This window comes from Anser anser (assembly GCF_964211835.1).
Source record: "Anser anser genome assembly, chromosome: 11".
Lineage (NCBI taxonomy): Eukaryota > Metazoa > Chordata > Aves > Anseriformes > Anatidae > Anser > Anser anser.
Genome location: NC_139732.1, coordinates 11,199,133 through 11,211,850, shown reverse-complemented (window position 1 = coordinate 11,211,850; position 12,718 = coordinate 11,199,133). Strand labels below are relative to the sequence as shown.

General features: G+C 55.6%; 1 protein-coding gene across 1 annotated transcript in view; it reads right to left on the bottom strand.

The window, feature by feature from the left end:
* GLG1 (golgi glycoprotein 1) overlaps positions 1-8,774 on the bottom strand; it is a 70,696-nt gene extending 61,922 nt beyond the window's left edge. Inside the window, exon 1 of the mRNA XM_083851891.1 lies at positions 8,433-8,774. Coding sequence (XP_083708017.1) covers positions 8,433-8,759 — 327 coding nt within the window. The 5' untranslated portion in view covers positions 8,760-8,774. The remainder of the gene's footprint in view (positions 1-8,432) is intronic.
* Between the last annotated feature and the right edge of the window lie 3,944 nt (positions 8,775-12,718).

The window sequence follows — 12,718 nt, the reverse complement described above, 5'->3', positions numbered from 1 at the left end:
TTGCGCCTGCGCAAAGCACACCCAAAGCAGCATTACCGGCGGCTGGGATCCACGTCGATGCGGCGTTGCTCAGGGCACAACAAAGCACGGAGCTCGGCAGGTGCAGCAGCGAGCAGCTCTCCACCCGCTGCCCAAACGTCACCCGTGGGCAGTGTTCCTAGAGCCGAGCCATCGCTTCACCACCTTTCAGAGATGACCTCCTGCCTCATCTCATTTTATGGCTTTTAATGCTATGACAGCGTGCACCAGGCGAGCAAAGAGCTGAAGGAAAGCCATGCCAAGCCCCAGAAGGGCTGCTCAGAAGTGCTTCCAGCAGCGCGGCTCCCAAGGTAGCGCACTGCAATATCAGGCTGGCTCCTCGGGTTTATTTTTAAGTGCTTCCTGAGAACAAAAGTTCAGTTCGGAAAGGCTCTTCTGGCCCAATTTAAGAACAGAGCAATCAAAGCATATGAAATACTCTGCCTTAAACTTGAAACACTAACGTTTTGAGGTTACAGAGGGGATCTCAACCACGTGAGTATCTAAGGGCTGTGGGTCACTCTCTTCCCTTGATTTTAAGGTCTTCCTTTTTACTATTCTGCTTGGACGGCTCAGGATTACATTCACAGAGGCGGGTTTTTGTTTAAGGCAAATCTCTGACCTCCTCACATCCCAGCCCCAAAGCAGTGGCCCAGTGAGGCAGAGCACCAAGGTCACAGATCAAGCCCAGCTCCCTGCAGAACACGGAGCACTTCAGGATGGCAACAGCACGCTGCCGCGTTATCTGGAGTTATCCCCGTTTCCCAACTGTAAGCCACAGGAAGGACTTCACCCATCTCCATGTCCTGAGCCACTTCAGACAGCACACCAGTTCCTCTGAAAGAGAAATCCAGGTTTGCTGCTCCTGTAGCACCACGAAGGCAGGCAGAGCTCTCCAGCATTCTCGTAAGGTTTTCAGAAATCATCTTCTGCAAGTATTCAACCTGTGAACCCTCGGGTTGGTACAAGACAACATTTGTTAAACAACCTTTAAAGGCATCACAACATCACGATGGACTTCACTGGGATGCCTCAAGGGAGGGAAGTATTTGGGAAGAGCTGCCACACAAGAAGAGTTTCAGTTACACCAGCTCTCTCCCCAACAGAAGGAGCTCAGACTACAGCTTTCTGCCACGGGACACTGGAAGAGTTCCCAAATGCCTGGGGGAGGGCTGGGAGCCAAAGCCCTGGGGCTTGTTGCACGCTTTTCTTCCCTATGCGGGTCTCACCTGGGAGCTGCTCAGAGAAACGACACAGCCTCAGAGCACGTGAATTGGGTTTGATGTGGACAGCCCAAGCCTCGGTCCTGCCCGAGCCAGAACAGACGCGACGCTAGTCGAGGATACCACGCACTGCTGTGGGCTGGGACGGGAGGATTTTTGGTGATGGCTCATCATGTGGGGAAAAGGGAAAAGCCTCACACCACACTTCTGTCTGATGCTGTGTTGGGATTTCTTCAGACAGGCCCAACGCCGTCCTTGCTCACATCGCAAAACGTGGGGAGGACCCATGCCATAAATCAGTGTTTTGGCTTCTTCTGCTTTAAGCAACAACTTGATCTGGCTAAGTATAAACAACACGAGTGAAGATGGCTGCCTGGAAGCTGAGAAATAAGCCATGTCGCCACTTCCACAAGACCTTCGATTCCTGCTGCAGACAGGGACTCAAGCAGCTGTTCTCCAGCCACGACTGCCACCGAGCATCACCTAACTGCGTTTCCCTCTGATAAGCGCTGACCTGAAATCCCGCTGAATCCCTGCCTGAAAAGCAGGCACTTGCAGAAAATCCATGTTTAAAGCAGAAAAAACGGATTATTTATTAAAGTTCCCACAAGACACCTCCCATCGTGACCGCACTACAGCACGGTGAGTTTCCCCTGCCCCACGCCGGCAGACGAGCTTTCCCCGCGCGGTGCTCCACTTGACTCATTAGGAGCACAGCTCCAGTCACCAACCATGAACTGGAAATCGGAGACTTCTCCGTGCTTCTTTAACGATGCTAGCCATGACAGACAGGAGACTGAGCCTTCGTCCGGAAGGCTGGCAGCACGAAAGGCTGTGCCAGCGTACCTGGTGCTTGTGCGTCAGCTCCCGAGGCTTCGGCGAGGTCCGGCAGGTGCCACGAGGGCCAGCAGCTGTGCAGCGGCAGCAGACCCAGCCTGCCACCCAGCACGTGCCTCAAACACCCAAACACCACGAGCACAGTGCTTGTGGCACTGATTCTGAACTGACAGAAAAACAAGGGGGCACCCCTAGGGTTACGTGAGGAGCAGCAGAGAACGCTTGCCAAGCACGACTCCTGGCCAACAGCTCTGCCTGCGCTTACTCGCAGCAGCGGGCTCCAGGTCACAACTGGCCTGTCCAAATCCTACAATACAAGGATTGCACCACCATCCACTCCTTTAGACCCACAGGTATAAAGGACAGGCCACACACAGGGACAGAAACCAAACTGATAACAATAACTTACTTGAAGCTTCTTCCAGATGTTACTTCAACTCAGCCAGAGACCCATACGATGGAAGTTGACTCAGCTCAAGTCAAGCCTGGACCGTTACACAAAGTTTACGAGCCGGGCAGCTCTTCTTTTTTCTTTTTAATTCCACCACAAGTTTTTTGTAGGGCAATTACTTCATCCCTTCAGAGAAGGCACGCTCTGCTGAGCTTGCTTTGCCGCTCGCTTGGTGGAAAGCGTTTTACCAGGCACCGACAGCACAGTCTAGAAAAGTCTCAATTATCAAACTACTGAGCACGAGGAAGACCAGTGAAGTCTCCCGTTAAAACCCAACAGATCTAGCACCAGATTACAGACAGGTATTTGGGGTGGGTTAGGCTTTTCATTTTAAAACAGAACCCAGCACATTTGCCTGAGTAATTCCGCATGGCAGGGCTGCAATAGCCGTTGTGGATGTTCACCTCCCCGGTGTAAGCTCAGCGCTCAGTGGTACCAACGGAGCCGGCTGCCATCTCCGGGAGGGACCCGATCTCCCCAAATCAAAGAATTATGAGAAGTGTTTCAGACATGCACCATTCTTGTAACTGCAATAGCTGAAAGCACTGCGGGCACGTAGAGCGACGCTCAGTATATCAAATCCTACCTTTTTGTCACTTCAGTTGTTCTTAATATTTCGTTTGTGTCTTTGCCCAAAAGAACTGCAGCAAACAAACATCCCTGTCCTGGTGTCGGCATGATTAACGTGCATTTGTCCCTGTGCTACCTGACGAAGAGGCACTGGATGCCTACCAGTAGTCTTAAACCCCATAAGCTGGTGTCTGGGGAAGAGAGATCTCTGCTCCTGACCCTACCCAGCGCCACGGGTACCGCAAACCAAACACCCAGAAACTGAGGACCCCGCGATGACAAAGCCAGCAGCCAGCAGACCTGATTATTTTTTTAAGTGCCATAGCAACCAACTTCACAGAGCTTAAAACTAAATTAGAAGATGAAAAAGTTATTCTGAAGCAAGATTTAAAATGAAAAGGTAATTACCTAGACCTTTTATCCATCCAATTCTTTCCCTTTTTTTAATCAGGAAGAATACCTGCAAGGCTTTTTCAGAAGCAAGCACACACTTTCCAACAGACCGAGACAAGCGGAGGCCCACCAAGAAAGCGGTGCTCACGTGCTGGGAAGCTGCTCCATCGAGAACAAACATCTGGACAGCATCCCCGTACCAGAAACACGGCACACAGCTTGCCCAGAAACTCTTCCTTCAAACCTTCCGGTTCCAAACGTGACTTCCTCAAGCAGAAGGGGCTGTAAGCGGGGGGGAAAAACCACCCGTACCCGGCCCTACTGCCACCACCGAGCCTCGGATCTGCCACACACCCGCCTAGCGGGCTGAGATCATCACCTCTGTCACCAGACCATGGCACGGCTCGCTCAGCCCATGCTCGGAGGCACGCTGCCTTCAGATCCTCTGCTCGCCTGCTCCATTTCTCCTTCCGTACGTCCCCGATACTCAGGGCTGCGGCAGGCCAGAAACACCAGCTCCCTGGAGGACAGAGGCTGGTAAGATAATCCCTTTTATTAAACCAAACATCCCAGGCCAAACCAACTCGTGAGCAAAGCGCAGGACCCGAGCCAGCCCCGAGACCAGAACGCCCACCGTGGCGGGGACACGTGGCGGCGTAAAAGGGGCGAGGAGCCACGCGGCTGCTCGGGGATCAGAGCCAGCCCACGCTGGGCTCGCAAGGACCGCTGCGCCCCACGGGAAGCCAAGGGCAGATGCCGAAGGCATCCCCATCACAAACAAGACCGCTGAAGTGTGTTTAGGGTTTCACTGGAAGATGTGGCCATAAAAGCCTGGAGTAACTCGGGCTTGTAGTACCTGGGCACGTGGAAAGACTGGGACCACAGAACAGAACCGTGGCTCCTCGTGGGTAAGGAGCCAGCCCAGGAGGAAAGCTGCAGTGTTCCAGCGTGACCTCCATCATTTTCTTTTGCTGGTGCTCATTGTTTTTCCAAACCTTACCCTTCCTGATCCCCTCCTCCCGGGCCAAACTGCTCCCTTCTTTCGCCTTTGGAGGATCCATCTCCCCTGCACGGATTTTGGGAGGAGGAGGAACCATCCCGAAGGTCCAAATCAACTTGCAGCCACCACAAACCACCAGAAATTCTTCGTCAAGTCCAGCTGGAGGCAGAATGCTACCTGGAGATTCCCAGTATGGGGACAGGGGCTTCCCCTCATACAGCATCTAGCATCCAGCTCTGGTCCTGTAATTAATTCAGTCTCTCAAATTAGCTCAACTTCAGCTGCTGGAAAGAACCATCCCTGTTCCCCTTAAGGATGTGGGAGTCCCTGGATCCCGCGCCCTGCACGGGTAGCTCTGAACCACCACCAGGTCCAACAGCCCTTAGAAAATAGGGACAGGGGAAGCGAAGCCCTCGGCAAGGCTTAAGGTACGTTTTCCAGGTTTCTGATCACCACCTTAAAAACAATCCCGTTGTGTGCTGATGTCTGAAGCTGACAATCCTGCTGTCGGCACCGCCGGAGCAACCCCAAAGAGCAAGCCTGAAGTAGCGGGGAAACAACCACCCTTACAGCTTTAGGATTGGCCTCCCTTGTCCTTAACCCATCCCCAACACCAAAAGAGACGTGTTTTTCCCCAAAAAGCAGAGCATTTCAGCCCAGTTACCCCGTCCCTGCCATAAGGGTGCTACCAAAGAAGCCGATCCCCTCCGGATGAAGCGACCCAAACCCCGAGGGCTTGTCCCACCTCCACCGCGACCCTTTGAGCTCAACAAAAATGATTTAGCCTTCTCCCACATTAAAATTACGTCGGTGGATGTGCATTGTTATTGCTAGCCCACACAAACGCTTTAAATATATATATATTTTTACAAGTGCAATGCTCAACAATCATGACACCGAGTTAGCTCGCTGATTAATCAGACCTAAGATGCCTCAACAGTAAAATTATGCTAATAAACCAGTACGGTGCTTCCCTGGCTAAGGTATTTCCATACCTGCTAATGTTTTCTACCTCAGAAATCAACAACTCGGTCACGCTTTAAATGCGAATCATTATTAAACATGAAAAGAAACTCACCTGGCAAATATGTTAATATTTCATGGCCTTATTTCTACTAGAACCACCATGAAAATTAGCTTAATGCGCAGCTCGTAAAGGAGAACTCCCAGCTGCAGCCTTCACGCTCAGTGACAGGCAGGCTCTGAAGTCTCCCTAGAAGCAGGCTGGCAACGGGAATCGCTTGGAAAAACACTCTTTAAAACACAATTTTGAAAAACAAGTGCACACAGCACCCCTCTTCCACTCTTTCCATGTCTCAGCATGAAATTGCTCAGATGAAAACAAAACTCTGACGGCAGCGTTTAAGTAACTCCAACCAGCAACGTACCCGGCACGCAAAGCACTTGAAGTAGAGGAAAAACGTACCCAGAAAATTCACCCGAACGTGCGATGCTGATTGTATTTGCTGATTACCAAGACATTTAAGCTGGCAGGCTCAGACCGCTCCATGCTGCAGGTCAGGAGCAGCCTTGCACTGCTCTGCCAGGAGAGGAACGCAGGGAGAGCAAGGGGAAGCTCTGTTCTTGGGTTTCAGGCAGCTGAACCACCTGGAGTGCAGCAGGTCCCGCGCTGCACCCCTTTAGCGCTTCCTTGGCTTTGCAGAAGTATTTGAGATCAGTCTGATGTTTGGTGGGTTTTTTTTTTTTGGAAGAATTTTAAAAAAACGCAGTGCTTAACTACCTGTGTTAAGAATGCTTCAAATCGACAGGCTACAAGTAACCTCTCGGAGCCGGAACTTTAAAACGCACCGTTTGGGTTTTTTGACAGCTCTGCCTTGTTTCTAGGTTATTATTTTTGCTAAGTACCTATCTGTTATACAGCTTCTCTCAGCATTCACGCTGCAACCCGTCAACCAGAAACTCATGAATCTCACGATCGGCCAGCAGAGACAAGGGAAGGACGTGCCCCGAGGCGGCAGATACCAGAGCCACACGCCCATGGCGTTCACACAGGCCACCAGAACAAGTCATCCCATTCATCTGCAGGCTGTGAACTGTAAACAAAGGTTTCACAAAGCTACTTCCCCTGATTACTCTGGTTTTAGAGCACCTTTACTATTCCGTATCACGCTATTGGGGGGGGGGAGAGAGGTGACGCTCTCAGTGCTGCTCCCAGTTCCAAACTGGAAGTTTCTCCACTTCAGAGGAACTTTTCCAACAAGAAAAACAAAACCATCTGAAGAGCCACGAAGAAGGCTGCTGCTTTTTGCTACAGCCCAACTTTTTTTAACCAGGCTCCGAAAACTTCGGCTTGTCATCGCTCTCCCCCCCCCCATCAGACGGGACCGCCACGCTTCAGGTGCTGCCCCCGGCAGCTGCCACATGCCCTGGGTAAGAACGAGAAGTTTTTCCGACGCGAGTAACAGCTGAAATACCACTCGGTTCCTCAGCTGCTGCCTCCGGCACAAAGAAAACCCTGAGGGGATGCCCGTCCCACCCCACGTGCAGCCCAACATTTACGAGCAGGGGCTCCTTTGGGGAGAAACCTCAGCCCGAAAGCACCCCGGGGTGTCCCACCGCTGCCTGGGACGTCGCCCCCAGAGGAAAAGGAAAACCACAGGCAGGCACAGCACCAAGAGCGCGGAGCCCTCACGAGAAGCACAGCACCGACCCGGGCTCCTACCTGCTGAAACGAAGCACGACGCCAGGCACCCCTCCGGCACCCCCAGAGCCCCTTTAACTCCGCAGAACGGCCAAACCATCCCAGCAGAGAGCTGGTGAACAGCACCGCTGAGAGGTCCTGTGCGCTAAAATGGCTGAAAACCAATAAGCACTGGGAGCATGAGGGGAAAAAAAAAAAAGAAGGGAGGAGCCACACAATTGGAAAGAAAGGAATAACAAGGGCTCGTCTTTTGGCAGGCGGCTCGCTCGTGAGGCACCTCCTGCAACCCAGACACCGAGAGGGGCTCAGGGACGGCGCCTCCCTGCAAAGGGCCCCGAAGCCCCCAGCAGGCACCAGCACGGGGCGAGGTGCTCCTACAGCAAACCCCGAGCGCTTCGTGACCCTGGTAGGCTCAGGCATCAGGGCTCGTTCAGAATATTTGCTGTCAGCGCCTTGCACACGTCCAAAATTAAACCCGAAGTTGGATTAAAAACCAAAACCAGGTTCTTCGGGGATTTTAAGCCAGGAATAATCACCGGCTGCCCGCTTCGAGGCTCCCCTCAGCGACAGTAGCCATCAAGTCGCTGCCATCTGCTGTCTCCAAAATAACGGGTGAGAAACGAGCAGTTTTCCCCCCGAACGCATCCCTGCTTGCTCAAAAGACTGTTCAAACAGAGCTGGCCTGACGTTCTCGGACTTGACAGAAAGGAAACCAAAAACTCGGCAGCGGCACCATCCTCCGCTCACCAAAAACGACCCCTCCACAGCCTCCGACCCCAACCAGAGCCGCGGAGGAGCGGGGTGGTGAATGGGGCCAGAAACCGCCCCGGGACAGCAGCGATGCTGGGGGGCCGCTCCTCTGCCTCCCTGCAGAGGGGCCCCGACCCACGACCCCCTTACACCCCCTGGCGTGGGGGCAGAGGTGACGGACCCCGCTCCGTGCAGGACCTCCGCCTGCGGGTGGGGACCCCCAGAGACCCCCGGGACCCCTCAGCGCCCCCCTGATGGCCCTCAGGGACCCCCCTGGAGAACCGCAGAGAAACCCTGAGGGCTCCGGCGACCCCCCCGGCGCCCCCTGAAGCCCCCCCCTCGGCCTCCCCCGCCCCCCCAGCCCCAGCCCCGCAGCCGGGGGTCCCCTCGGAGTTAATTTAATCCCCGCGGCCCGGCTCCGCCGCGCGGCCGGTGCCGAGGGGCGGCTGCCCGCTCCCCCCCCGCCCCCCCGGAGCCCCCCGCTCTTTGTTCGCCGCCTCCTCCGAGGCCGCCGCGCCGGGCCCTCACCTCGCGGACGTCCTGCAGGCACTCGAGCACGGCCAGGTTGTTGGCCCAGCTGTGCTTGGAGCACAGCCGCACCACGTCCTCGCGGCACACCGCCTCCTCCGACAGCTTCCACCCGCCGCCGGAGCCCCCGCCGCCGCTCCGGGGCCCCCGCGGGCCGCCCGCCGCCGCCGCCGCCACCGCCGCCGCCGCTCCCCCCGGCCCCGGCAGGGCCCCTCCGGCCGCGGGGGGAGCCCCCGGGGCCGGCCCGGCCGCCGCCGCCGCCAGCGCCACGAGCAGGAGGAGCGCGGGGCCCGGCCCGCGGCCCCGGACACGTCCGCACGGCGCCATCTTGGGTCCGCCACCGCCGGCGCGCCCCGCACGGCCCGGCCCGCCCCGCACGCACCGGCCCCGCCCCCGCGCGGGGTGGGCTACGCGGCGCGGTGACGTCACCGCCGCGCGGCACGCCCCCTGGGGGGGGTCAGCTTGGCCCCGCCCACCCGGCGCCCACCCTTCCCCCCCCCCGCCCGCCATGATGGGTGCCGGCAGCAGTGTCCCAGAAGCGCTGACGCTGGTTCCCCCAGCCCTCCCGCCGGTCCAACCGCCCCCTACCACCAATGTCACCCACTGAACCATGTCCCCAAGCACCACGTCCAGCCTCTCCTTGAACACCCCCAGGGATAAGCCATGTCTCCAAGTAGAATCCTTGAATCACTAAGGTTGGAAAAGCCCTCCAAGATCACCTGGTCCAACCACCCCCCTACCACCACCATCACCCACTGAACCATGTCCCCAAGCACCACGTCCAGCCTCTCCTTGAACACCCCCAGGGACGGTGACGCCACCACCTCCCTGGGCAACCCGTCCCAACGCCTGACCGCTCTTTCTGAGAAATGTCTCCTCATTTCCAACCTGAACCTCCCCTGGCACACCTTGAGGCCATTCCCTCTGCTCCTATCACTGGTTACCTGTGAGAAGAGGCCGACCCCCAGCTCCCCACACCTTCCTTTCAGGCAGCTGCAGAGAGCAACAAGGTCTCCTCTGAGCCTCCTCTGCTCCAGACTAAACACCCCCAGTGCCCTCAGCCGCTCCTCACAGGACTTGTGTCCCAGGCCCTTCCCCAGCTTCGTAGCCCTTCTCTGGACACGTTGCAGAGTCCCCAACAGTCCCCAACAACCATCACCATGGTCCCCAGTCACCTTCACAGCCCCAACTACCCTCACAGGGCCCAGCCACCAACATAAACCCCACCACCATCACCATCGTCCCCAACCATCTTCACAGCCCCAAACACCACCACGGGCCTCAGCTGCCATCCTCAAGTCCCCAGCCACCGTTGTGGGCCCCAGGTGCCATCACAGGCCCGACTGCCATCAACATGAGGCTGAGGGAGCTGGGGATGTTCAGCCTGGAGGAGAGGAGGCTCTGGGGAGACCTCATCGAGGCCTTTCAGTACTTAAAGGGGTTTTATAAAAAGGATGGAAAGGGGACTCTTTACTTGGGTAGATAATGATAGGACAAGAGGGAGTGGGCCACTGGGTCTGTGTAGGCACCAGAGCCCTTCTGTCCCAGCTGGAGCAGGACACCTCAAATCAGCAGCTGTGAGTCCCCCGGCCATGGGACGTGTTTCTTAATGACCAATTAATAAGGGACAGGCACTGGACACAGCACCAGGAGCCACCTCGTTGCTCTGGCTGGTCTCATCCACAGTGGTTTTCCACGGTGGCTTTCTGGTGGCATACCAACACTGCAGAATGGGATGTAGGGCAAAGCCACCAAGCAGAAACTAAACCAAACCACCGGGACCCAGGGCCTGTCTGTTTTTCCAGCAGGCTCTGTGCTGAACGTACAACTTCCCAGGTCTCTGGGTATTTTTACAATTTTAAAGAAACTTTTACAGATTTAAAGAAATCATGATGTTTTGCCACGTGCAATACTCGCAGGCCAGCTGAACCTCCAAACGTAGAGTCACAGCTGCAAGGCTAAAAATGGCATACGTGTGACTTGGAGAAGCAGAGAGGAGGAAAGCAAAGCTGGCTTGTGGGAAGATGAGCGACAGGCAAGAAGAGGAGATGGGGAGAGGAGAGGAGCTGCAGGAGTCCCTGTAGCAGAGAGGAGAAGGGGCTGAAGCCAGCACGGCAGAGAGGGGTTGACGGGGAAGGGGACAAACTGGGGAGAAAGCAGGATGGAGGAAGGGGGACGGCAGCGTGCCGGCCCCCACAGCTGCTGAAATCGCTGCCACCAGCTCCCACTCGGGTGTCCTCATTTACAGCGCGAACCACGTGCGCTGGTGCTTGCCAAAACGCTGAACTGGAGCCGCTGGCGGCGAGAGCAGGGAGCTGAGCTTCAGGCATGCTCACGATTCTGGCAAAGCGGTCTGACCCTGGGCGTCCCACACCAGGCATCCAAAATTCGTGCCCAGTCTTTGCTTTAAATCTCGTTGTGTGCCTCCGTTCCCATCTGTGGAATGGGGCTAACAACGCCGCTGTTCTCAGACGGGTATTGTGGAGACTCTTCAAAGTCTGAGAAGCTCTTGGCTATACAGATGGAGGACATAGGAAAGCCCTTGAGAAAATGGATAATTTGATGCCTAAAGCTGGGTTTGACTAGTGTGTAGCATGGAAAACTTGAGGCCAGCTATTGAACGAAGAAGAAATAAACAAAATATCAAAGAGCTGCTCATTGCTCCAGCCAGGATGCTCATGCACAAGGGCTCATGGCACTCATGGGATCTTGCATGGACACACCTGTGGCCCCTTCGGAGGGACTGGGCTTTGTCCCTGCTGCCCACAAGAGAGGCCACTGCACCAGGGTGCCCCTGACCCCAGAGCCAGCACAGCTCCTGTGCAGGACCCTCAGCTTCAGGGCTGGGATTTGGCATTTCACACTTAGCGTGGTGCTGTTAGGGCTCCATCTTCCCCCATGGGGACAGAGAAAAACAGGTGCCCCCATAAGAGTCATCTCATTCCCAAAGCAGGGATCTACAACGGGTGAGATGAGCCAAGCTCTGCAAGTTCTGACAAAGGTGATAGAGGGGGGTCAGAGTGATTTGCTCAAGATACCAATGGCGACAGACAGACAAAATGAATGTTTCCACCCTCACTACATGCATTGGGTCGAGTAAGAGAGATTAGGTGAAAAGATATAAAGAATAAAGCACACACAGAGACAGCAACTGTGCCCTCATGGATGAGAAGTAGAAGGAAAGGGTGGTTGCAAGAAAAAAATGAGTCAAAAAAGGGCGATTTCAGGGAGCGTGCTTGCCCTCTGCACCATGAGCAAGAAATTTCTGCGTTCAGAAATACCGCCAGGTTTCCTTGCAGCCTGGGCTTTGGCCCTAAACCCTCCTCCTCCTGGCCAGCAGCCTGGAACATGGGCAGCCATCAACCCCAGGCTTGGAAACGAGAGGGAAAGGAGATCAAACAAAGTCCTGCGTGCCTGCATCGCTACTCCCACAGCCCCACAAGGGGGGTTTTAGCCCAGTGCTGCCAGCTGAGACACCGAAACATCGGGGCTAACCCCGACACCGCTGCAGCTTTCCTGGGCCTTGGCTGGCCCCCTCTCGCAACGGGTTTCACCCCAAAAGATTAAAGTTCCCAGCCACACTGCGTGGCAGCTGACCGCGATCTGTCCGGTCACACACCAGCTTCAGTGCCAGATCAGCTGAAAGAGGTGCTACAAGCATGCAGCTTCCCCTGGGAGCAGTGTCTTGGGAATGCCACAGCTCCTGCCTCTCTAGGAGCCAGACCTCTGAATTCCATGGTAAAAAAAATCTGTTTTGAGGTGTGGTTTTGTTTCACAGTCAGTGTTTTTGCAGTGCCTCCTGCCATGGCTGCAGGTGCGGGGCTGCTGCACCAAACCCAAAATCTCACCCCGAATGCTGCAATGCTGCTGCAGTGGTGGATGGCAAAGCCCTGGCACAGTCACCCTGCAGCACCTGCAGTGCAGCTCAGGGATCGGTGAGACCTTCCTGCCTCCAGCAGCATTTCCAGTCCTCCTGGAAAGCACAACAAAATCTTCAGGATTGCCTCAGGAACACGTTGGGTTGGCACCAGCCTGCTGCAGGCGGCACATCCACCCAGCCCTGCTCGCCTCCAGCATGCAGAGCGCAGCGCTAACGGGCAAAAGGGCTCGTTTCGGTGGCCAACATCCAATATGGGACCTCCCTGGCCCCACTTGATGAAGATAATCGTAATAAAAAACCCTGTACCATCAATACCTTGCACAACACGTGCAAAATCAGTGTGTGAACTGGTCAGACTGGGAGCTTTCCCCAGTGCTAAACCAGCAGGACGGAGCCGGTCTGGCCC